General features: G+C 58.7%; 1 protein-coding gene across 1 annotated transcript in view; it reads left to right on the top strand.

The window, feature by feature from the left end:
- The window catches only part of MYO15A (myosin XVA), a 104,491-nt gene that overhangs the window by 53,659 nt on the left and 26,189 nt on the right, over nucleotides 1-24,643 (top strand). Inside the window, exons 24-46 of the mRNA XM_075117570.1 lie at nucleotides 670-723; nucleotides 1,328-1,409; nucleotides 2,282-2,412; nucleotides 3,597-3,692; nucleotides 4,730-4,965; nucleotides 5,588-5,766; nucleotides 6,405-6,477; nucleotides 7,035-7,226; nucleotides 7,914-8,026; nucleotides 8,470-8,564; nucleotides 9,521-9,641; nucleotides 11,007-11,068; nucleotides 14,390-14,444; nucleotides 15,276-15,414; nucleotides 15,719-15,827; nucleotides 16,186-16,309; nucleotides 18,982-19,103; nucleotides 20,156-20,215; nucleotides 21,194-21,269; nucleotides 21,835-21,950; nucleotides 22,345-22,463; nucleotides 23,481-23,622; nucleotides 24,119-24,230. Coding sequence (XP_074973671.1) covers nucleotides 670-723; nucleotides 1,328-1,409; nucleotides 2,282-2,412; nucleotides 3,597-3,692; nucleotides 4,730-4,965; nucleotides 5,588-5,766; nucleotides 6,405-6,477; nucleotides 7,035-7,226; nucleotides 7,914-8,026; nucleotides 8,470-8,564; nucleotides 9,521-9,641; nucleotides 11,007-11,068; nucleotides 14,390-14,444; nucleotides 15,276-15,414; nucleotides 15,719-15,827; nucleotides 16,186-16,309; nucleotides 18,982-19,103; nucleotides 20,156-20,215; nucleotides 21,194-21,269; nucleotides 21,835-21,950; nucleotides 22,345-22,463; nucleotides 23,481-23,622; nucleotides 24,119-24,230 — 2,608 coding nt within the window. The remainder of the gene's footprint in view (nucleotides 1-669; nucleotides 724-1,327; nucleotides 1,410-2,281; nucleotides 2,413-3,596; nucleotides 3,693-4,729; nucleotides 4,966-5,587; nucleotides 5,767-6,404; nucleotides 6,478-7,034; nucleotides 7,227-7,913; nucleotides 8,027-8,469; nucleotides 8,565-9,520; nucleotides 9,642-11,006; nucleotides 11,069-14,389; nucleotides 14,445-15,275; nucleotides 15,415-15,718; nucleotides 15,828-16,185; nucleotides 16,310-18,981; nucleotides 19,104-20,155; nucleotides 20,216-21,193; nucleotides 21,270-21,834; nucleotides 21,951-22,344; nucleotides 22,464-23,480; nucleotides 23,623-24,118; nucleotides 24,231-24,643) is intronic.

The raw sequence follows: 24,643 nt of genomic DNA, 5'->3' as shown, positions 1-24,643 counted from the left end.
CCCCCAGGAGCCAGTCGGGGCCCATGAAGAGTGTCCGGTTCCAGCTGGATGGCAAGGACACGGTGAGTAACCAGCCAGAGCGTCCGGCCCAGCCTAGCCGGGCGACAGGGACGAGCGCAGGGGAGCCAGGCGCAGCCTCTCTGCATGTGCAGGAGGGATCCTGGTGCTCACTCCCAGTGCCTGCCTGGGCGTGGGCACTGGGCTGTCTTCTGATACTGATGGACCCCGGGGCTGGTCTCCTGCTGCCTTTCTTCCAGTGCTCAGGACAGGGAGAGGATAGAGCCAGGCATGGTGCAGGCAGGGGCTGGGCACCCTTCCCGTTCCCAGCTCTGCTGATACCCCCCAATACAACCTGCAGCCCCCTGCTATCCCAGCGCTGGGCTCCCCCCACAGCTGTGCTGAGGGGGTGCTGGCAACAGGGGAGCCCCTCCAGGTCTTGCGTGTCCATGCACTGTCCAGCCACCAGCCCAGCCTGCTGTACCTCGCGGTACAGAACTCTGATCCTGCTGGTTTGGCTTCATTCCCGCATCACCCTCCCGCGCCCCTCCCATCCCGGCCAGATTCCTAGCGGGCAAGTGACCCGGCCCAGGCAACCGGAGCCATTCGCACAGCAGCCGGCTGGGTGTGTGTCGCGGCTGCTCTCCACGTGCCAATGTGCTCTGCTTTCAGAGGAAGGAGGAGGCTCGCAGGCGGGCGGAGGAGGAGCAGAAGAAGGCTGAGCAGGTAATGCCTGGTGGCCTCACGTGCAAGCATGCTGGTGCGTGTACATGTGTAGTGTGTGTGTAGCGCAGGCAGGGACAAGCGCAGGCAGGGACAGGTGCACGAGTGCACCGGTGCGTGGGCGGGAAGGATGTTTGCGCCTGCATGCTGATGCGGGTAGAGGGCACACGTTGGACGTCGGTGGGGTGGGGGGTGCATGCCACTGCCCCTCAGAGTGTGTGTGTGTGTGTGTGTGTGTTCCCCCCCGGGCTCTGCGGTGGGTGAGGTGTGCCTGGGCTGGGGGTGGGCTTACGGTAGCTGCCCACTGGAGCAGTTCTGGGTCACGTTCTGCTGTTGCCCGCGTCAGCTGGACTCGGCCTCCTCCCTATGCTTGGCGGGGATGGTCGAAGGGCTCAGGGCCCTGCGGAGCGAAGCAGGTGGCCGTCTCTCCGTCTGTGGGTCCTGCTGCGGCTGGGTTCTGGGAGCCCAGCCTGGGCTCCCCCCTCACAGGGGATTGGACCCAGAGAGGTGATGGGAGCGGGGGGAGCCTGTTAGATCATCCAGCTCTCCAGCTCAGCACCGGAGGAGAGCGTGGACGGTGACGGGTGTCTCTGTGCTCTGCTCTCAGGAGCTGACCAAGAGGGAGGTGGTGGATGTAACGCACCTGGAAGTCCCTGCTGAGCTGGCAGGGCTGCTGGAGCTGGCAGCAGGTAAGCGCTCATTTCCCACAGAGGGCTGGGTCGGAGCAGCTGGGAATGGTCCAGTGGCGATCCAGGCCCCTAGCAAAGTCAGCTTCACCAGCACCGTCCTACTGTCCCTGTGGACGATCCCATAGGGTGTCCACCCAAGACTGCCCTGCTAAACATCTGCCTGCTTATGTGCAGCTCAGATGCCAGACTTCACCCCAGAGGTGGTTGCCCTGCAGTGATAGGTGAGGAACTCCCTAAATGTAGGGGGGTCAAATTCTAGCCAACTACTGCACCCCTAGTACGCCATGGGAGTCACGAGGGTGCAGCGGAGAAAAAGGACCTGTCCCCCAGCCTGTTAAATGCCTTGGGACCCTCAGGGAGAAAGGCCGGCTAGAGATGGAAGCTGTTATCACAACCAAGTCAGCAACATTGCACCAAGCTTCCGTCTAAACAGAGACTAGAGCGACCCCTTCCCAGAGAGGAGGCAGCAGGGGTCCAAACGGACTCGATTCTAGGCAGAGCTGTCTAATGATTAGAGCAAGGGACAGGGTTCAGGATGCCTGGGTTATATTCCCAGTTCTGTCATTGGCCTCTGGGCCTCAGTTTCCCCTGGAATACTGTTCGGTTTAGCTGGGCCACGTTGGTCTAGGAGTCTCCAGAAAGAGTCAGTGAGCGCTGTCTCTGCCCCGCCCCAAGAAGGAGCTCAACCCAGCCTCCTGGCTGCACCAACACGGGTTTGATTCTGACCTGCCCTGGAGCTGAAGGATCCCGGGCTGACACCCCCCAGGGAGCTTCTGTTTGTTGCCCACCTTTATTCCATAAGCCAGTGGCAGGGGCTGGAGCCCCTCCTCCTCCCCACCCCACTGACTCCTGGTGCCTCTGTTCTGCCCCAGCTCACAAGCCGATGAACGCTCAGTGCGTCGTTCCGGTCCCTTCGCCCAAACTGCAAACGAACTCCCAGCTCACCCTGCCGCTCGACATCAACAACTACCCAATGGCCAAGTACGTGTGGGTCCACTTCCAGGTAAGGGAGACACTGAGCAGCCCCCTGAGCCACTCCGTGCCCTCTAAAGAACGGGCAGTATAAGGAGGGAGTGATGCTCAATAGTTAGCTGGGACCGGAAGCCAGGACCCCTGGGTTCTATTCCTGTCTCTGGGAGTTAGAGAGCGTGCTGGGAGTTAAAACTTCAGGGCTCTCCTCCAGCTCTGGGAGGTAGTGTTAAGTGATTACAGCAGGGGCCTGGGAGTCAGGACTGCTGGAGTCTCTTCCCGCCTCTGCCACTGACTCGCCGAATGACCTTGGGCAAGTTACTTACCCGCACTTTCCCCATCTGCAAAACGGGGCCAATGGTGCTTACTGACTTCCCAGGGAAGTTAGGAGGGGCCTGATTCTGTGACATGCTGAGCACCAGGTAAATGAGCATGGAGGATGCTGAGGCTTGGATGCAAGGGGTGCCTCCAGGCAGATTGTAGCATCTATGAATGGGCCTGAGCTTAAAGGGACTCTTTTGAGAGAAAATGAGACGATTGGAGAAAGGAAGCATGCTTCTCTGGGATCCTGGCTCCCCTTTGATCACTGAATCAACGTCCCTGACCTGTGTGTGCCATGTGCCTTCTGGGTTTCACTCAGCCCAGACCGGGATCCTAGCCAGCTTTATTCTAGTCCGTCACGTCATTCGGGTCTCATGCATGCAGCAGGATGCCACAATCCACAGGCAGACGTTCGCATTTTTGTCCAGAAGATCTTGTCGTCATCTCATTCAAATCCTCACTCACACGTTTCTCTTCCCAGGAGATTGTGCACAGCGTCTGCTGGCGCACAGGGGCCGGGTCCTGCTCTCCACTCTGCTCCTGGAGTGATGGAATCACTCCGTGTCTGAGAGCAGAATACGGCCCCTAGCTCGGCATTTGGCCTGTGCCTGTCTCATGGAAGTGGTGTGCACACGTGCGATGCCACTGTCTGACAGACTGTTCTGTATTTCTCGAGCTGGATGCTGGCCTACCTCCCTCACTTCCCAGCTGAACACGCCGGGATTGGAAGCTCGGTGCTGGGGGATTTTGTAATGTTCCTTGAGTCACCAATGATCGTTCCAGCCAGGACCTTTCAACGGACCTAGCCTGTTGTTGGCCTTCATGGCTGCCCATAGTCTGAGCTTTGCCAAATCCCTGCAGCCGAGTTCAATGCGCCTGTCCTCTATTGCCCCGCAGGAGCCATTGTTTGGGATGCTCTCCGTGCCACTGGCATCCCCTCTGACCCAGCTGGAGGAGGAGCTCATGCAAGAAGCGCTCAGTCTGTTCAAGCTGGTAGGTCGGCGTTCACAGCGTCTCCTGGCCTCGTCCCCAAGGCCTCTGGTTTGTCCAGAGCGTCTCCTTGCAGTCTGGGAATTGCAGAGGAAAGGGAGCAAGGCTCCGTCCATCCAAGGGGTAGGAGGATTCATGGCCAATGGGCATAAGTCCATAAATCAGTTTGAGCTGGAGGCCTGGGATGCCCCCTCATGTCCTGCCTCCAGCCCCTGATCCCTGGCGACCTGGCCATAGGCACATGCTCAGAGGGGCCTTTCAGCAGGGATGGAGGGAACAAGACCACCAGGAGTTCACAGCATTGCCATGGGACCTCGTGGCTTCCCCAGCGCCAGCCCAGCACCCACGACGGGTGATGCTAAAGATCTTCACCCCCCATCTCTAAAGGGGCTCCCTGTCCCAGCCCACTCAGAGCCCAGGGTGGTGGGGCTGGGACAGGGAGCTCTTCAGCAGGAGAGGGTCTTGTCTTCTTCCTTCCTGCTGCAACAACAGTTACAGCACTTGCACGTCATTCTTCCTGGGATACCGTGCTGGGGAGGAGACCCTGAGGAAGGGGAGGAGCGGGAGCAGATGCGGCCTACCTTTGGCAGGGGCGAGGAGCAGCAGCATGGCCACCACACTGTCCACTCGGGTTTGGCCTTGCAGCGCCCCGTCACGATGGAGGGGTCTGGGGCCAAACCTGAGTGGGGCACCCTGGGCAGTGGGGCAGCCAGCGCTGCTCTTCCGCCCCCCTGGCCAGTGGGGCCAGCTCCTGGACCAGTGCTCTGCCCAGGGGCCTGCCAGCCCTGTCCCCTCTCAGGGACGGGGGGTGACACTGCACCAGGGCAGGTGGGCACAAAGGCAAGGGCTGGGTGTGTCACTGGGACCAGCAGCTGCAGCGTGGATGGCTCCGTGGAGATTGATGATGCCTCCGAGGAGAAAGATTTCTGGGGGCACCCCTGGAAAGAGGGGGGAGGCCTGTCTGTGTTGCGGGAAGGGAAGGAGAGATTTCTGACCATTGCTCGGTATCCCATATCTCCTGGACTCTCTCTCGGCGGTAGATTCTGCGCTTCATGGGCGACCCACACCTTGGTGGCACCCAGGAGAACCTGTTTGGGAACTACATCGTTCAGAAGGGGCTTTCGGCACCGGGCCTGCGGGACGAGATCCTGGCTCAGATCGCCAACCAGGTGTGGCGGAACACCAACGTCAACAACGAGGAGCGGGGCTGGCTCCTCCTGGCCGCCTGCCTCAGTGGCTTTGCCCCCTCCACCAGCCTGGAAAAACACCTGCTCAAGTGAGCACTGGGGCTGGGGCAAGGCTGTGAGGGAGCCCAGGGGACAGGGCTAAACCCTCTAGCTCCCATGGGCTCCAGCTAGAAGTAGGGGTTCCCAGCACTTCTTAAATCAGGCCAATCACATCCCTCTGATGGTCCCAATCCTGGGCTCCTTCAAGCCCCCTTAGCTGCCAGCGAACCCTATGGGAATCAAGGGCATCCTCACATACAGCTCCTCCGCAGGGCTCAAACCTGCAACCTTCTGCCCCAAAAACCTCTGGCTTGTACCCCTTGAGCTAAAGCAGGAACTCCTTTTGCTGTACGGCAGCAGTAGGCTATTGTAATCCCTGAGCTGACCTCTAGGGGGAGACGTCAGCAGGCACGAAGCGCAGGGTATTGCATCAGCACCTGGAAAGGTTGGGGCTGTTGGGTGCACAGCCGGAGACATGCCCCTGCCTCGCGGCTCCATCATGGCTTCCAGGTGGCCCGTGGCATTGCCTGGAGAGCGCGAGTCAGTGAAAGTCAAAGGAGGTTGTGTCCTGCTCCGTTGTGCAGATGCATGTCCTGCTGGCCCAGCCTCCTCCCAGCCCCCATTACTCTGCTGGCCCAGCCCCCTCCCATGGCGTCCGTCCTTCCTGTGTAGGTTTGTTTCCGACTACGCCTTTGATGGCTACAAGCCGGTGTGCCAGCACAAGCTGATGCAGGCCATGCTGCGGTCCCAGCTTGGCCCCGAGATGGCCCGGGCCTACCCGCCATCGCTGCTCGAGTGGACGGCCAACAGGCAGAGAGCAAGCATGGCCTTGGACGTCTACTGCTTCAACGGTGAGGGGCCTGTGGGACGAACCCAGGGGCCTTGGTCAAGACTCAGCACATGGGGTGAGGGGGATTGAGGGCGGCTACAGGGAGAGGTGATGCCACTGCCCTGGTGGGCCAGACGCTGGTGAGCCTGACTGGCACCCTGCGCACACCCCCATGACTCAGTGGGGACTCACGGGGATTAGTGAAGGCAGAACGTGGCCCAGAGTCTAGGCTCTTGGGGGCGGATAACGCCAGGATCTTGGGGAACCGGCCCCAGGGTGAGAGGGGGTGTGGGGGAAGCAGGGAGGTTTGGGCTGGGCCGTTGCACTTGCAGGGTCGATCAGGACTGAGAGGCAGACCGCAGCCTGGGAAGCGATGTGCAAGGGAAAATGGGATGGGAGGTGAGGGAGTGGGGGTGCAGTAATTTGCGGGAGCCCAACATTTGGGTGCACTGCAGCCCTCATTTAGCCTTAACAATCCTCTGTTTCCATCCCTTCCCTGGGCCCTTCTTTCTCTCCCCAGCCCTGGGGGCAGTTTTGCCAGTGCGCGCTCACTGCCCCACATACCCAAACGGACTCCAGGTGCTGGGGGTGCGGTGGTTGGGGCTGGGGTTCGGCTGCTCAGTAATGCAGCAATTTGACCATCTGCTCTTAACTTCTCAGGTGGCCACTTCTCCTGCCCCATCCGTTCCTGGAGCACAGGGGAGGAGCTGGCAGGGGACGTGCTGAAGCACAGGTAGGGAGGCTTTGGCCCTGCGGGGGATGGCACCTGCCCCATGGATCTGTCTGCTCCGTGTCCCACAGGGACTGTGGAAGCCCTTGGCCCACACTGCACTAGGCAGAGCCGGCTAGGCTGGGGCTCTCTAGTCATGTAGGAAGCAGTGACTAGCTAACGCTACACAATTTGGATCCAGATTCCCAATGGGCAGGGTGCATCCGGATCTGGGGAGCGAGGGAGCTGCTTCAGGCCCCATCTCTAGCCATACGCAGCCCCTCTGGAGTAAAGCAGTGAGCCCTTCCCAAGCAGGGCCGTGGGCTATCGCAGCAACTGCTGGCTGTGGAGCTGGTGGGTCCTATTTCTATTTCGGCAGCTGTGGGTGCGTCTTGGGGGGCGAATATCACAGCAGCTGCTGCTGGGTCTCGATGCATGGAGGGCCAGGGCCTGGCCTAGTGGCGGGGTTGAGCAGGCAGGGCTCACCCCACAAAGGCCTTCCCTGGGCCTGCTCTGCCTCCGCGCTGTGTCCCCCCACAGGGGTGCGCTCTCCTGGCTCAGAGGCTGTGCTTTGCCTGCAGGGGGCTGACGGAGGGCTGGAGGGGCTGGTCCGTCTCCATGAAAGATGGCGCCCAGTGGGCCGAGCTGGCTGGCCACGATTACATCCTGGACCTCATTTCCGACCTGGAGCTGCCCAGGGGCTTCCCCAAGCAGAAATCCCATTTCATCGTCGCTTCAGAGGGGGTGGACAAGGGCAGCGGCGCTGCCAGTGGGTAGGTATCCGGGGATGCGGCGTAGCCTGACGAGGAGAGCCCCGCTGGGCCCGGAGTCCCATGAGCTCACAGCGGCTGCAGGGGTAAGGGGGGTCAGAACCCCAGATCCCCGACGTGCAGACCTGTTCCAGAGCCGCTTGGAGCATCTGGACGCCCTTCACAGCAGCCCTGCTTTTCAAGGGCCAGCTACCAGAGCGCTGGGCCCCTTTGAAGCTCCCGATCATTCAGCTGCATCGTGTGCAGCATACATGCCACTGCAGGCACTGCAAACGCTTTCTGAGAGGCGTGAGGTGTGGCCATCGGAAGGAGGCGTGGCCAGAAGTGGGGGTGTGGCCTCTGGAGGGAGGTGTGGCCTCTGGAGGGAGCGGAGTATAGGACTGGGAGCCAGGAAACAGCTGGGCTCTAATCCCACTAGGGCCACTGGCTCGCTTTGACCTTACGTGTCCAGAAGGGCAGAAATCCTGTGAGATCAGCTGCTGGCAGGAGCGTTTGGGCAGGATGGGATGGGAGCCCATTGCCAGGCCCTCAGCCGAGCCCTGCCTCAGAGCCGGCTGCATGCAGGGTCTCCACCTCAGCGCGTCTCCCGCAGCAGCAGCCTGGAGTCTCCAGCGGACAAAGAGAAAGCAATGAGGGGTGGAGATTAAACAGCTGTTTCCTCTTTATGCCTCTCCCCCCTTTTCTCTGTAGAGTTTTCGGACAGGGCTTAGATTCGGATGAGGAAGTCCCTCCTCCCCCACTGACGAAGGCCCCCACTGTGCCACCTCCAAACACCCCTGACTCAGATGGATATTACAGTCGCGGTAAGAGTCAAACTGTCCTTCCTGCAGCCTTCTCCCCCAAGACTGGGCCCGTCTTTCCACGGACAAAGCAGCATAACTCCCATTCACTTCAGGATCCAGCTCAAAATCATCTTGGCCTGGGGCTTTAGAAAAAAGGCAACCCTTCCCATAATGCACCTGACCACTCCTGGTCTCTGTGGGGGAGGGGGGTTTGAGGGCCCTCCTGACCTGATGCCCTGAAGCATGAGATTTGGTCACCCCTGCTTTAGCCTGCAGAGATGTTAATGTCACTGTGGCCATGGAATTACCTGGCTATAGACTCCGGAGTGCAGGGAGTTTCACGGTTATGGGCCGTTAACTCCGGAGGCCCGTGAGCCTGGGAGGCATTTGGAAGCAGTAGGCACTAGTCAGCCAACACCTTCCTCTTCGGCTCACTCTTCCTCTGCCTGTTGTGACCCCGCCAGCAGATTCCGACACCGTCAGCGAACCTCGAACACACAAGGGGTTGGATCGTTACCTGGACAGTCTGTTTGACCCGGTCCTGTCCTATGGGAATGGGGTAAGGACAGTTCCCTGTTGGGAATGAGAGGAAGGATGGCTGGGGCTTGGGAGCCCTGCCCTACTTCACGGGGGTGTCATTAAGGACTGTGAGGGGCTCAGCTGTTAGGGAAATGGGGAAAGGTCCATGCCCATAGACAGATCAAGGGAGTCCCTGTCTTAACTGCAGGAGTTTCCGCCCGGGACCCTTAGGAGCTTGGGTCTAAGAAGGGAACGAACCACAGCAGAAAACTCTTTGGGGCTAGATTCTGTGTTTGCTAGCCAGGCCCTCTGCCCCAGTGTCAGCAAGGCCGTCGGGCTTAATCTGCTGTCACTGCTGAATGGCGTAAGCACCAGGTTGGAAGCACTTCGGCTTTAAGTCTCTGGGACCTAAGCACCTGTGTGGGCCCCTACGATCCCATGGCATTTTGGTGAGACTCAGAGCTGGGTAGCCTCTGTTCTCCCATTTCCCTTCCCACCCCAGAGGTGGCTGAATTTCTATAGCAGAGGTGGCTCTTTGGGAGTGGCGTGAAAGGTGCTGTATAAACGTCACCCGCTATTGTGTTACTGGAGTTTATTCTTGTCTCTTGTACTGTGCCAGGTGGCAGGCCCCGGGAAGGGGATCAGTTACATTGAGATTGGGAGGGCTGGCTGGGGCCAACACCCTCATCTAGGCAGAAGCATTAGGTGGGGTCCCCGAATGGGGGCATGGGGACGAGTTACCCTGGGAGAAACTAGGAGGCATGAAACCTCCGTTGTTACAACGACCCCAAAGCCGTGGACGCTTTCGGCTCCCTACCTGTCCATTGCGAGTGAAGCGTTAGCGGGGAAGGAGCTGTCACTCAATCTCCCTGGCCTGGATGTTCCCTGGCGCTCGTCTGACGTGGCTAGGATCACTTTCCAGCCTGCCACCGAGGCTCCTGCCCCTGCCACACTCGAACCTTTGTTTGCTTCATTCCCGCCCCTCTCCTGTGCCAGGACTTGGAGAAGCCAGCTGCTGTCTCCCGGAAGATGAAAGGAGGAGGCCGGGTAGGAGGTGGGAGCAGCAGTGTGGACCAAGGCGGTGCCAGAGCACCCATGGAGATGACCCAGCAAACCGGTGAGTGTGGGCAGAGCCTCCTGGCCTTGCATAGGGCAATGCCTGCCAGAGCAGGACTCTGCAGGGGGCAGGGCTCCTGGGCTCTATTCCCAGCTCTGCCACTGGCCTGCTGGGTGACCTTAGGCAAGTCACTGCCCTGCTTTGGGCCTCAGTTTCCCCATCTGCACAATGGTGATGATTATCATAATAATCATAATACCTAGCTAATGCCTAGCGCTTTTCCTCCAACAATCTCAAGTTGCTTTACACAGGAGGGCAGGATCACTGTCTCCATTATACAGACGGGGAAACTGAGGCATGGGAGGGGAAGTGACTCACCCAAGGTCACTCAGCAAAGCAGTAGCAGAGCAGAGCCAGGACTTGAACCCAGGTCTAAGTCTCAGTCTGGTGTCCTATCCACTAGGCCACACAGACTCCTTCCTCAGCTGGGAAGGGGGAGGTCAGGTGTGTGGCTGGGTGAGATCAGTGGCCAGAAGGAGCTGCAGGGTGACTGCTTGCCCTGTGCCTGTGAGCAGAGGGGTGGGTGTCTCAGGGGACTCTGAACACATCCCAGGGGAGGCTACAGCCCCGACAGAAGCTATAGGGGTGCGCTAGGGCCAGATTTCCTCAGGGAAGTTGAAATCACTAGGACCTGGGATGGTCTAGCCCCTTCCGTCCCACCTGATTTCAGTGGGGCTGGCTGGCTCAGTGACCATGGGGCCTTCCCCTCCTGAGGCTTGAAATGAGTCTTAACCACCCACCTCCCCACTCCACCCCCAGCTTTGAGGTGATTGGCTGAAGGCTGGGACTGGAGTAATGTGGGGGCTTCAGCAGGGCGGGTGGAGATCTCAGCCCGCCAGCCAAGGGCATTCCCGTATCTCTCCCACAAAGCGGGGTGGTGCCCGGAACGCAGGCGCCTCGGGGAGCAACATGCCCATATTGCTGCACCCAGGATGGTCGGTCGGATGGGCCGTTAGCGAGCCGTCGTGCTGCAGAAAACGCGGCTCCTTGGCACACGGTACAGACAGGATCCAGCCCGGGCTGGTAGGGGGTAGCAGCGCTGCGAACCAGCATGAGGCCTTCAGCCAAGGAAGGGTGGAGAGGGCTCCCTTTGAAGCCACGGTCAGGAGGGGTCAGCAATGCACGGCACTCCCCTGTCCCTGGGCTGTGCACCCTGCCCCTGCTTTCCCAGCCACTCTGTCCTCTCCAGGTCCATGCCCTACGCCCATCACTGTGGTATCTGAGCCCCAGCCAGGCTGTGCGCGCACTGCCAGGCTCCTCTGTTTGCTGGAGTGCCCCCTTCTTGGCGCACGCCCAGCCGGCAGCTCTCCCCGCCAGCCTTCCTGCTCTGGTTTCATCCCAGCTCCCTCCTCTTTGCATTTGCAGGTTTGCAGGAGCCCAACTTGGTGCTGCAGCACGACCACATCAAGCAGCAGGCCCTGCTCCGGGTCAGTGGGGCCAGGGGACTTGGGGGGCACGGTAGGGGGCGGCACTGAGGTTGAAGCACACACGTCAGTTCTGCAGGAGCTATGTGGCTTTTTCCTTGCCGATTCCAGGGCCTTAGTTCAAAATGTGCAAAATCCCTGCCCGGGACAATGGCTGGGGCAGGCAGAGGCCCCAGGCACCAAGGGGCGATGGAGCTGACAGGCCACGAGGATGTCAGGGTTTTGACACTCCCCGCCCACCCCAAGTGGGATGTGGCTGGGGCTGGCGATTTGGAGCAGCCTTGGAGAAGGTGGCCTGCTTCACATCTCTGTCCTGCCCTGTGGGGAGCACCTGGGATGAGCGAGGGGGTGTCTGAGGAGGCGGCGGAGTCCGGCCTCGGCTCACACCCGCTCCCTCGTTTCGGCGGCGCAGGCTCGTCAGGTCACCGGGCGGGGGGTGGCTCTGCCGCAGCAGCGGGGGGATGGCACAGCCTCCCCCAGCGCCTCCCAGGCCACCAGCCCCAGCCCTGCCGACGGAGCCCCCAGCACAGTCCCGAGGGCGCCCAGCGCCGCACTGTCGCTGCAGGTGGGTCCGTCTGCTGTGCCGCCTGCTGAGGGGGATGGGAACGCACCCAGCCCGCGTTCAGAGCAAGAAGGGAACCGCCTGGCCCTAAAATCCCTGTTCTCCGCTGTTGGTGTCAAGATGAGCAGGCAAGGGATTGACTTTCTAGGATGTTACATCTGGGTGCTGGCCCCTTTTATAGCCTTTCCCTGAGGTCTAATGAGCCAAACCAGCCCCGGTGAGGAGTAGAACAGGGCTGGACAGGACCCTGCATCTTCTGGCAGATCACGTGTCCCCCCTGGGGGGCGGCTCAGCCCCGAGAAGGTGTGAGGCTGCCCTCCCGGACAGCTGAGTGCTGCCAGACAACGGCTGGCAGGCTCCCAGGCAGGGTCATTGTTTCTCCCATCTCATTCTTCTCTCACAGGCTGGCATGGCCCTAGTCCTCTTTTATGGACCCTCCCTGGAGCGGTGTGTCCTGGGGGTGAAGAGAGAAATAGAAACCCCAGGGCGTGGGGGAGGCGGACTCCCCGCACCGAGTCAGTGCTGGCCCCCGTGCGGTGTTAGGAGAAGGCGGTTACGGCCCGTGTTCGAAAAAATGTACCACTGGAGCATGTTGTGATTTAAAATGAATCTTACGGCTAATTTCTCACAATACCGTCCCTTGGCGCCTCTCCTCCTGTAAACGTATGGGTCAGTCTCCGGTCACTGACTTATGGCAGCGTTTCTTAACTCTAAGGCCTAGTATGGCTAAGCTACAATCTTACAGGCCTCAGCCTGTAGGCCTTGCGTTTCAGCCCTCCTTACTCAGCTACCTAATGCCTACTTATCCCTTCCTACTACTGCTCAGCTTTATAATCTATAGCCCTAACCTCACACAACACCCAATCCATGACTAATAAACTAAAGTAATTGGCTGCGTAGGGAACCCTGTGCCGCAGGGAGCGGGGTAGGTGATGGGGATGTGGTGTGGTACTCGGGGACCCGGTGCTGCAGGGAGCGGGGTAGGTGATGGGGATGTGGTGTGGTACTCGGGGACCCGGTGCCGCAGGGAGCGGGGTAGGTGATGGGGATGTGGTGTGGTACTCGGGGACCCTGTGCCGCAGGGAGCGGGGTAGGTGATGGGGATGTGGTGTGGTACTCGGGGACCCAGTGCCGCAGGGAGTGGGGTAGGTGATGGGGACGTGGTGTGGTACTCGGGGACCTGATACCGCAGGGAGCGGGGTAGGTGATGGGGATGTGGTGTGGTACTCGGGGACCCTGTGCCGCAGGGAGCGGGGTAGGTGATGGGGATGTGGTGTGGTACTCGGGGACCCTGTGCTGCAGGGAGCGGGGTAGGTGATGGGGACGTGGTGTGGTACTCGGGGACCCTGTGCTGCAGGGAGCGGGGTAGGTGATGGGGATGTGGTGTGGTACTCGGGGACCCTGTGCTGCAGGGAGCGGGGTAGGTGATGGGGATGTGGTATGGTACTCGGGGACCCTGTGCCGCAGGGAGCGGGGTAGGTGATGGGGATGTGGTGTGGTACTCGGGGACCCGGTGCCGCAGGGAGCGGGGTAGGTGATGGGGCTGTGGTGTGGTACTCGGGGACCCTGTGCCGCAGGGAGCGGGGTAGGTGATGGGGATGTGGTGTGGTACTCGGGGACCCTGTGCCGCAGGGAGCGGGGTAGGTGATGGGGATGTGGTGTGGTACTCGGGAACCCGGTGCCGCAGGGAGCGGGGTAGGTGATGGGGATGTGGTGTGGTACTCGGGGACCCTGTGCTGCAGGGAGCGGGGTAGGTGATGGGGATGTGGTGTGGTACTCGGGGACCCTGTGCCGCAGGGAGCGGGGTAGGTGATGGGGATGTGGTGTGGTACTCGGGGACCCGGTACCGCAGGGAGCGGGAGTCGGCGCTGGCCCCAGTGACCCAGCGTGGCCATGGGGGTCACTCTCCCTTTGGAATCAACGCTGACCCCAAGGCCCCAGCTTAGCGCTAGCAGTGTTCTTAGAGGACAGAGAAAAGCGAGGTCCTGACCTGTGGTGACAATTCAAGCCCCTTGAGGGGTCCACAGCCCCCAGTCCTGGCCAGATTCCAACAGATGATCCCTGCCGGCTCCCTGAGCTCCCCCTGCGCTCTCCGCTGAAGGCGCCCCCTTTCGTTTCCTGCCCCCAGCTGTTGGGTGGTGGGGCTGCGCGCTGGGAAAGGCTCCAATGTGCTCTGCCTCCCAGAGGTCTTGGATCCTGGTGGGTGCCCAGATTCCACCTGGCCACGCTAGTAATAATGACTCCGCTCCAGGCAGCTTTTTATGGTGGAAATGTTATGATGGAGCCTTAACCGCCCCCTTCCCCTGCCCCTCATTGCTCGGGGAGGACGTTAGAGACCCCAGGGCAGACAAGGAAAGACGAGGCATTTACCATCTAACCTGGGCCAGAATTGCCTTTCTGCCTCCACGCCTGTTCTACAGCGCACTGGGCTGCTTGGCACCCTCCCACCCCAGAGGCAGCTGCATTTCAGGAGCGGGGGAGGGGTGAAGTGATCCCTGTACAGTCTAAAGGGCTCTGGAATCCTTTGGGGTGAAAGGACCCTATTGAAACAGAAGCCACTGTAGCAGCTGGACAGCCGTGCCACATCATGGCTGCCCCTCGCCAAGGCAGTTTTCATGGATGCTAAAGCCAGAAGAAATCACATGGCCTGGCCTCCTGCCTAGCACAGCGCTTCCCCCAAATAATTCCTAGAGCGGAGCTTCAGAAACCCATCCCATTAAAGCCTGCTGATGTAACGCACTCCTTCTCCTTCCCCCGGCCAGAGGACAGCTGTGAGCCAGACACCTGCCAGGACGGCAGCCTCCGTGCAGAAAGCCGGTAAGGGATCAGCCACAAATACAGCCTCCCCTGGAGATACCTGTCTTGAGTTGGGATCTCACCCCTCCACCCCCGCAGGGACACTGAGAGCACAGCCCTGAGCTTGCAGCTGTCAGGGGACGCTAACGCCAAGCCAAGGTGCATAGTGGTGCCATGGGCCAACCTGGCAGCGCTTGCCTTTGGAGACCTGGGTTCAAATCCTGCCTTAGCATTGAAGCGAGCCTGGCTTTAGGACTAGTTCCCATGGGTGTGGTTTGCTGCTATTATTTGAAAATGACCCGCCATCGGAGAGGAGGGCTGTCGGTGGGGAGTGAGGGGCGTCAGCAGGGCGGGTAGGGGGAGCCCAGGATGGGTACAGTGCTCCCGCTCAGGTTTAGGGGCGGAGAAGGAAGGAAGTTGTGACTAGCCGGGGGTGGGGGCAGCAAGTCAGACCCGGGAAGCACTGACAGGGCTGCAGGCCAGGGGCGGGGGAAAGTGTGAGGTGTGAGAGGAGCTTGCAGAGCTTCTGGCTGAAGCCCCATGCAAACACTTCAAGGGAGCAAAGAGCTGTGCAGACACCTGTGATTGCTCTGCAGGGCGCCCCAGAGCCAAGGCCAAGGCCTGCGAAGGGGGAGATAGAAGCCCAGCAGGGAGAGGTGGCCCAGGGGGCACTGGGCTCATGCATGGTGCTGGGCAGAAGTCACAATCATAGCCTGAGCCTTGCAAACCAGAGCAGGAGCCTTTCCCCACCTTCTGGGGGGTGGGACAGGGCAGGATTTCAGTGCTGGAGCCTACCTCCACTCCCTGAGATTCTCAACCCAGCCTCCCGCTTGCTTCCTCCCTCCACGACAGCTCCTGCCTCCAGGCTGCGGGCTGGCGAGCTGGTGCGGCCGGCCAAGCTGAGCTCACAGCACTTCCCCGAGCCCACGCAGCACATTAAGAACATCATTAAGCAGTGCCAGCGGCCTGCCAGGCTCCCCGAGCCCATCAGGTGAGACCCTGGGCCGCCGGGCCAGAACTCAGATCTCCTGCCCGAGCCCCTGCAGACATCAGCATCTGATGCTGGGCTGGAGCTCGCAACCGTAAAGTTGCAGGGACAGCAGCTGGGTTGCATTTCCCAGCCATGCTTTAGCAGCAGGTGGGCTGGCTGGGCTCCCAGCAACTATAACAGACTGTTACTGGCTCATGGGGCGACCCCTTTAGCTCAGGGGATGAGGCCTGGTATATATCTCGACCCGCTGGGCCAGAGGCTGCTCACTGACCTGGCTCTGGCTCCTGGCTGTTTGTCCCTGCAGGAAGGAAGGTGGGAAGGTCTTTGTGAAGAAGAAGGATCCCCATGAGGAGGCCATGATGATCTTAAAGGGGCAGATGTCAGTGGCACCAGGCCCCGCAACAGCCGCTCCGGTATGAAAGCGCTGGTCTGAAGGCACAGGTGGCCGTTCTCCCTGTCCCTAGCCTGGGGTGCTGCAGGGTGTGGACGGGGAGGGTCCAGCTGCTTGCCTGGAGAATGCAGGGGCGAGGGGTGCTGCTCTGCAGCTGAGCATTCGGAGTCCCCACCAGCTGGGGATCAGAGTCAGGGCTCTGAAGGAGAGCATGATCCCCAGGCTGGCCACTACCTGGGCTGAACCCCAGTGCTAGCTGGCAGGGCACCGCACGGGCCAGTGAGTGTCCCCTGCTCCTGCCTGTAATGAAGGAGAGCCCCCCAGCCCGGGGAAATGGCTCGATCTCTCACAGGAAGTTGGTCTCCACCTCTGTGTTGTAGGTGGCCAAGGAAGTAATAGCCACGGTGAAGCCTGTTACCAGCACCAAGAGGCCTTGGCCACCATCACCAGCCGCCGTTCCCCCACCGACTGCCACAGCCAGGTCTTCTCCAATGTCGCCTCCAGGTAACAGCATGAGAGGCCGAGCAGCTTCATCTCCTCTGGGGTTCAGGGCTGGATGCCGGAGCCTCACGCTGCCCTGCCAGGTGCTGAAGGAGAGGGCAGAGCATGTGGCTTCCCCCAGCCAGGAGCGCATTGCCCTGCGGCCAGGACCCAGCTGGAAAGTGATAGGAAAGCCCTTTGTTACTGGAGGGCTGGGGAAGCTTAGCCCTGGCCTGTCCAAAGGCTGAGATGCGGCTGATTCAGCAGGGACCATCCAAAAGAGAAGCCCTTATCCAGCGCCCTAGCAGCACTGCTGGAAAGGCCATACCCCAGGGTACAGAGGTAACCCAGTAGAGACCTTAGCCCTACAGAGGTCTCACACCGCTGCCACCTGGCTTTCAGAATGGCTCCAAATCTGACCTGTTTGGACCCTCCCACCCCACTCAGTGCTGCTCCCTGCTCCAAATGTTGATCTTTCTTGCATTGATTTGTTCATGCAATTTTGTGGTTTGCAAGTTAGGAAAAGTATCTGGGAATCCTGAGCCCCTGGGTAGGCTTGTGGGTCCCTGGACTATTAAAGAACTCGCCATAAAATGCGACCTGTTAGGCAAACGAGGTGGTAGCTGTACCAACACGAGGCAACCAGACACCATGGTGATGGGTGTGGGGTGAGAAGCTGATGGAGCAGAGAGCAGCAAGTACAAAGGGGCGTCCCAGAGAGCTTAGAGGAACGGTTAACTTGCACCCCATGAAATCTCCTTTGGGCTGCTGGGGATGTAGGTTACACCTGGGCAGACGTCCTTAGTAAGAGAGTTTGGCTGAGAGTCAGGGAGTCTAGTGTTACATGGCCTCGCACGTCATCCGACCCATAGACTTTTGCAGACCCAAGACAGGGAACCTGCAGGGGTTAGCGAATGCAAATCTGCAGGGCCAGGAGGCCCAAGACATGAATCTGGCTGGACAGCGAGCAGTTGCCATTCTGTCCCAAAGCGCCTCTGCTCAGCAGCGAGGCGAGGGGCTCAGAATATTTTCAGAAGATTAGGTTTTCCTAGCAGTGAGGGCCGTGACGCTAGGCAGGATGAAGTGACTAGAGCTCTTGATCCTCATGATTCAGGGCATATGATCAATCTCCCGATGGGATCAGGAAGCAAAGCTCCTGCCATGAGAGAGTATCACACCGTTTCTGAAGAGGGGTTAAGCCAAGCTCCTGATGGTTTATGGCCATTAAAGATCCCCTGGTATCTTCTGCAAGAGCTGAGCCTGGGATCAAAGGGCAAAATCCTGATGCCCAGACTAAATTCCTCCTTGAGTAATGACATCCTGCTTCACTAAACTTCCGCTGCAATTTCAGCTGGACACGGCCTTCCCCATCACTTCATGTATTAAACAGTTGTGCAGTGTTGCTGTTACACACCTGCTGCCTTCCACCCCAGAGGTAGCTGCATTTCAGTGGTGGGTGAATTCTGAGGTTGTGTTTCTATGTGCTCTTACACAGCTGCCACCTTCCACCCCAGAGGTGGCTGCATTTTAGGTGAACCAATCCTTGCATATCCTCTTAACTCTGTAAGGTGCGTTGAGATCCTTCAGGATAAAAGATGCACTATAAACACAAGAGAGCGTTAGTCAGGGCACAATGTGGAGCAGGGGAGAAGGAGCAGGCTGGGTGGTATCCCCGCACCAATACATACCAGACCCCATGGGGGAAGAAACTTGTAGGCTTTGCCACACATGTAGCTGCACTGATACCAGCCCCTAGTGGAAGGCTGGTGCAGTGGTTAGTGCACTGGCCAAGAACTCAGGAAACCCTGGTTCAGTTTCCTACTCTGCTACAGACTTCCTGTGTGTGACCTTGGATAAGTCACTTTAGTCTTTCTTTGCTTTCATTCCCCCTGTGGTGACCATTGCACTGCCCTGCCCCCCAGGAGGTTGTGAGGAGAAATACACTGAAAGCTGCGAGTTGCCCAGATACTATGGGGAAGGGGGCAGGTTAAGTAGCTTGGATAGATAGCATAGGCCTGATTTCCCTGGTGAGTAGGAAATGGCTGTGGCCCAGCTAATGGGCTGTCCCCTGCATCCACAGTAACCAGCTGCCAGTGAGCACTCTGCCCTCAATCTCTTTTAGGGAGAGTGGTCACTTTGGATGAGCTATTACCAGCAGGAGAGTGAGTTTGTGTGTGTATGGGGGTGGGGGGGTGAGAAAACCTGGATTTGTGCTGGAAATGGCCCACCTTGATTATCATGCACATTGTAGGGAGAGTGGTCGCTTTGGATGAGCTATTACCAGCAGGAGAGTGAGTTTGTGTGTGTGGTTTTTAGAGGGGGGTGAGGGGGTGAGAGAACCTGGATTTGTGCTGGAAATGGCGCACCTTGATTATCATACACATTTTAAAGAGAGTGGTCACTTTGGATGGGCTATTACCAGCAGGAGACTGAGTTTGTGGGGGGGGTGGGGCGGAGGGTGAGAAAACCTGGATTTGTGCTGGAAATGGCCCAACTTGATGATCTCTTTAGATAAGCTATTACCAGCAGGAGAGTGGGGTGGGAGGAGGTATTGTTTCATGGTCTCTGTGTATATAATGTCTTCTGCAGTTTCCACAGTATGCATCCGATGAAGTGAGCTGTAGCTCACGAAAGCTCATGCTCAAATAAATTGGTTAGTCTCTAAGGTGCCACAAGTCCTCCTTTTCTTTTTTCAGTCACAGTCTCCCGGGAGCTCCCAGCGGAGCAGGAGCAGGTCCAGACGCAGCTGCACCGGTGCTGCAGTGAGGAGTTCTACGCCTACCGCAACGTGTCCTGGAAAATATACATCAGGAAAGAGGTACATAGCTCCACCCAGCACCCTCCTCCCTCTCCCATCAGACCCACAGGGCCAGTGGCCAGACCCCGAGCCCCTAAGAGCTGTCCTGAAAAACTCCTGCTTATCTGTTCCTGTGAAGGAACAGTGCCATCTAGTGGTTGTTAAGGCTACTGAGGTGAACGTGCTCCCTAGGAGAAGAAAGTGCATTTCAGGGTCTGTTTTCTCCTAAGGAACTTATGTTCCGAACAGATCCGGCCCCCGTGGGCTTCTTTAGAAGGGGAGGGGAGCTTGCAAGGCTGCGATACTGAGTGAAAGAGAGTATAGAGGTGTTACTGTAGATATGGCAGGAGAGCCCAGAGCAGAAGGGCTCACTGCCTACTGTGGGAGGGGGTGGTGTTAACATGAGTGGTATTACTATGATTTATGAATGATTTGTTATTGTGGTAGCTCCCAGAGGTTCCAGTCAGGGATCAGGTCCCCACTGTACTAGAGGCCATCTGTATCACCTCCCAGGCAGGCCCATTACTGCCTCTCAGATGTTCTGAATAAGTGAAACTTTCCCTCAAAGGGACATGGTCAGGGAGTTTAGGCCTAACATTTAAGTTCTTTATTAAAATAAAAAAGATCCACAGTCCTGCCCCCCCCCCCCCCCCCGTGTTATTAACAGAAAAAGTTTTGTGCATCTTCCTGTCTTTAACTGCAGTATTCACTGATGCATGCCCTGGTAAGTGAATAGAAGTGAAATTGACTTGTCTTGAGGTCACCTTTTCAAAAGTGCCTAAAAGACTTGAGAGCCTAAGTCCCGTTTTCCAAAGTGGCCCAGGCACTTCAGACTTGATGGGACTTAGGCGCTAAGTTACACAGGCGCTTTGAAAAGCTCACCCAAAGTTCCTGTCCTCCACTGAGTGTAATGGAGGAATGAAATAAAGGGCCGAAGCAATGAAAAGTCCACTTGATTTTAAAAATCCTTTCGGGTTCACTGATCTCAGCAGCTAGTAACACAGACTGAGGGAATTGTTCACTAATAGATCCTTCCACACCTGACCATGCCCCTCTGATCTCTTTCCTCGCAGGTGTTCTATCCAAAGGATAACTTCAACAACCCCTTGCTGCTGGATCTCATTTTCAGACAGGTGAGGTTTCCAGGCTCCAGATACAGAGCTTTTCCTGCTGTAGAGTTATCTGTATTAGAAGAGTGGAAGGATAGTTTCCGGCTTAAAGTCAAGGGCTGGGAGTCAGGACGCCTGGGTTCTGTTCCTGGCTAGGTCACAAACTCGCCGTGTGAACCTGAGCGAACCAGCTCCTCTCCTTGCCTCCCTCTCCCCATATGTACAGCAAGGATAGTTCCCCACAGCGGGGTTGTGAGGGCTAAGAACGTTTGGAAAATGCCTTGAGATCCTCAGCAGGGAGCCCTTGAGAAAGTCAGAGGATTATCAGCTCAGTCTGCTTGCATTCCCTCAAAGTCTGGGCAGGCTATAGGCATGCTGGGGAGTGATGGGTTCAGCCAGACCCTGGGGTAGGAGGAACCCAGAACCATAGATGTGCAAGGTGACTTCGGTTTCCCAGTCTGTCCCCCTGCAGGAAATCCTCCCCTTACTCAGCAACGCCCCTGGGAGCCAGCAGCTTTCCCGCCTTGTTTCAAGCACAGGCCACACAAGCTGTAGTGGCTCAGAACTACTTATTCCCTTGCCTAGGGCTGGGTCTTATTCACAAAAGGAATGTACAATCCAGCCCATGCCTTGTCCCCAGGCTGGGTTGCTTCCGAGGTTCCTCCTTGAGGACTGCTCAGCCCACACCCTAGGTCCTCTGTAAAGAGCCACTCCCACCTCCATTATTCAGGACCCACTGAACCTTTTCCCAGCAGGATTGACACTGGCTGGGCAGGAGCATGATGGGAGTGGTGTGTTTCAGGCAAACTGTCCTTTGCAGCCAATTCAGCAGCAGCATTGAGAGGCTTCAGGGCGGCTGGGCCAGTGTTCCTGACCCCTGCACTGTGGCAGGCAATGGGTGTGGGATGGGGCATACAGGGAGGAGTCAGTGAGGCTGCATCAGGGACACCAAGGCCTCGGCCCTGAAGCTCCTAACCTCAGCATGGTGGGTTCCTCCCTCAGATCTTCCACGACACACTCTCCGACGCCTGCCTCAGGATCACCCCGGAGGAACGGCTGCGCATGAAATCTCTCTTCGGTAACACCCAGCCCTGCCCACTGAGTCCTGCTTCACGCCAAGGGGCTGGCCTCCCCGCCGCTGTGGGGGCTGGCCTCCTCTCTCCAGCCCGATCTCCCTGCGCTTCCTTGGGGCAGGAGATGTCTAGTGCGTAGGGCAAAGCTGCCCTCCTGGAAGGTGATGGGAGGTTTGCCATCGGGTGCAGTGAGGCCCGGCAGCCTGTCACTTCTTGGGCCAGGGTTTAGTCTGAGCTGGGATTCGAATGTCACAAGTTCTGCTTGTGCTTGGCCTGCCCTGGGCATTAGGGGGTCCCCCAGCCCCCGTGGGAAGGTTCGGTCCCCGGCAGCGATAGGGAGCTGTCTTCTTGCGCGCTGGTGAGATACGCCTGCTTTGTCCCATGCCGTGGGGCTGTATGCAGCAGGGGGCAGAGCTCACCCCCCCTGTGGGGAAGTCCTTGTTCTCCAGCTGGACCCCCATGCCCAGATTCCCTTGCCCCAGCAGCAGATCCGCTTTGGCCGAGGAGGGGGAGCCAGCACCTGACATCTCTTTCTGGGGCGGGGGGGGTGGTGTGTGTTTCTCACCACAGCGAAAAACAAGCTGGATTCGTTCAGCCCAGCGGCCGACGACAGCATTAAGAAGGAGATTGTGATCGCGGCCCGGGACAGCTGGGAGGTTTACTTCTCACGCCTCTTCCCCGCCACGGTAAGGGCCTGCCCCACACCCACAGAAGGAAGCATGGGGATAGTCCAGGGGCTGGGACAGGTCTCAGCAGCAGACCCTGATGTACTAAGGTCTGATGCCCCTGCTGCCTGTAGCCGCTGCTCTGTGCTGCCAGGGGTTGCAAACCTCGTACTGGGGACTGTCAGATCGTCCACAGGCCTGAGGCCATTGTGGATTTAGAGACAGGCCCCAGGAAGAATCCAAGGGCCAGAATTGTCAGTGCTCCTGGGATCCTTGGGGTGAATCGGGCTGGTTCTGAGTCCCTGCATTTCCACAGTGGAAGGTCTCTGCCCAGCACTGCGGGGACTCATCGCTGCAAGGGGTGGGTGCTGACGTTCATTGCTTTGTCTTGTACCCTCTTTCCTGTTATCCCCAGGGCAGCGTTGGCACAGGTGTGCAGATCCTGGCAGTGTCCCACACGGGGATTAAACTGCTGCGGCTGGTGAAGGGCACCAACGTGCCTGGGGAGCAGCTGCGCGTGCTGCGGGGCTACAGGTAAGGCCAGGGCCAGCCGGCCCCGCTAGGGCTGGGACTCCTGCGGCTCTCAGGGAGGGGACGCGTGCAGAGGAGCCAGCCCTGTGTGCACCTGTGGAGAAGGACTGGCATGTGGCTGCCAGCACCCCAGGGTGCTGGAGGGTCAGGCTGGGCACATGCTGCCCGGCCTTGGCATTGGTACTGTCACACCATGCCTGTGGCTCAGGCAATGCCTGCCTCCAGCCCAGGGCCTGGCGGGTCCTTGCCAATGAACAGCAGATGCAGGGTTGAAGTAATTGCTTTAATGGATTCAGTTAGACAGAGGGCCACTTTCCTGTGCAGATCCGGCCTGCGAGCTCCCTTTGCAAAGTGCTGTGAGCAGTAACACACACACACGCAACCATATACACACACACACACAACCATATGCACACGTGCACACACACAACCATACACACACACACACCTGTATACACAGACACAACCATATACACACACACAGATGCACACAGAGACACAAATGCATATAGACACACACACGTACCTCTGTACACACCTATATACACACGAGCCCACAGACACCTGCCTGTGTACACACCAACGCACGCCTACCGACCCAGTAGGTCAGTGCCTATGGTGCTTTGGGTTCCCCAGGAGGAGAGGCTTCAAGAGGCCAAAGTATGATTTATCCTTTCCTGTATACAGTCCCTGTGGGCATCCACTGCTCACTTCCAGTGATGGAGTAAAGCACGGCCCCTAGGCCCCCCAGCTCTGCCCCTCACTCCCCATGGAGCTCAGCCCTACGAGCCAGGACTCTTGACTCCTTGTCCCCACTTAGCTCCATCCAAGTCCATGGCAAACAGCCAGAGCCCAGTGGCTGGAGAGCATGGTGCATGGGAGACGCGTGCGGTGTCTTAGTTCTGCCCTTGGTCTGGCGGGAAGACCAGTCCCTCCCTCACCGCTCTGCCCAGCCCTCTGGCTTTCTCAGCTGTGCTCTCCTATCCTGTTCTTTAACCCTGTCCTTCCCCCCACTCCCAGCTACACCGATATCCTGTTCGTGACCATCCCCTCCAACCACATGCTGGAGTTCAACCTGACCAACGAGAAGCTGATCCTCTTCTCCCCCAAAGCCCCGCAAGTGAAGGCCATGATCGACTATTTCATCACAGAGCTCAAGAAGGTCAGAGGCCGACCATGGGAATGGAGCCAATATGGCCTCTCTTGGCATCTCCTGCACCTGGTCCATGGGGCGGGGTCCCCAGCATACACACGCTATGGGATACTGCCCTATCCCTCTCCCTGCTCACCTTTGCCTTAGAAAAGCTCAAGCTTTTATACTCCTGCCTTGGTGCCAATGAGAGCCCCCTGGTTTGGCTGCCAGCGTGAATCAGCCAGGGAGCTCTACACCTCCATATGGAGCCCCAGAACCAATCACCTGGCCAGAGTTGTATACAAGTGTGTTCAGCTAGGGGTAGTGTGTATGTGTGGCGGGGTGGGGTATACTCTGAGCAGGCTTTGTGTGTGTTTGATTGTGCAGTTATACTCTGAGCGCAGGATGTGTCGTGTGGTTGTGTTCTGAGTGTGAGCGGCGTGTTGGATATATGAGTGTATTCCACGTGTGTGCGCACGCGGCCCCCTGCAGCAGCACCAAACCCGGCCCCTCTCCCATGCTCCAGGACTCGCAGTATGTGGTTGCCGTGAAGAGCTACGTTACAGGTGACAGGAGCCTGTTGAGCTTCCACAAGGGGGACATCATCCACCTGCAGCCGCTGGAGCAGCCTGAGAGAGGTGAGCAGCCCGGGACGTTCATGGTGCTGCTGGCACTCTCTGCTGGGAGCCACCTCGGGGGCGTCACAGGGCAGTTTGCGAAGGAGAGGACAGGGGCATCTTAGCCGGGGCCCCATTCCCCTGCATGGGCGCAATGAGCTGAATGGGACCACCCAGCCCTGTCCTTCTGGGCTTATACCCTCCTGGGCCACCCACCCCCATAGCATGTATCTGTCTGTGAGTGACACCTGCTCCCCCTGGGGTGCCACTCCGCAGCCCCTCCACTGGGGTGCACAAGGGGAACGCTGCCAGCCGCCTGCCCCAGGGAGCAGAGTGCTGCCCGGATCCCTCCCCAGCCCTGATCTCCGTTGGGCAGTGTGGGGGGATGGAGCTGGGTGGGTGGGTGAACTTAGCCCTGCCGCGGTGCCCTGAGG

Source organism: Caretta caretta, chromosome 10 (assembly GCF_965140235.1).
Source record: "Caretta caretta isolate rCarCar2 chromosome 10, rCarCar1.hap1, whole genome shotgun sequence".
NCBI classification, from domain to species: Eukaryota; Metazoa; Chordata; order Testudines; family Cheloniidae; genus Caretta; species Caretta caretta.
This window is presented reverse-complemented; position numbering and strand designations above follow the sequence as displayed.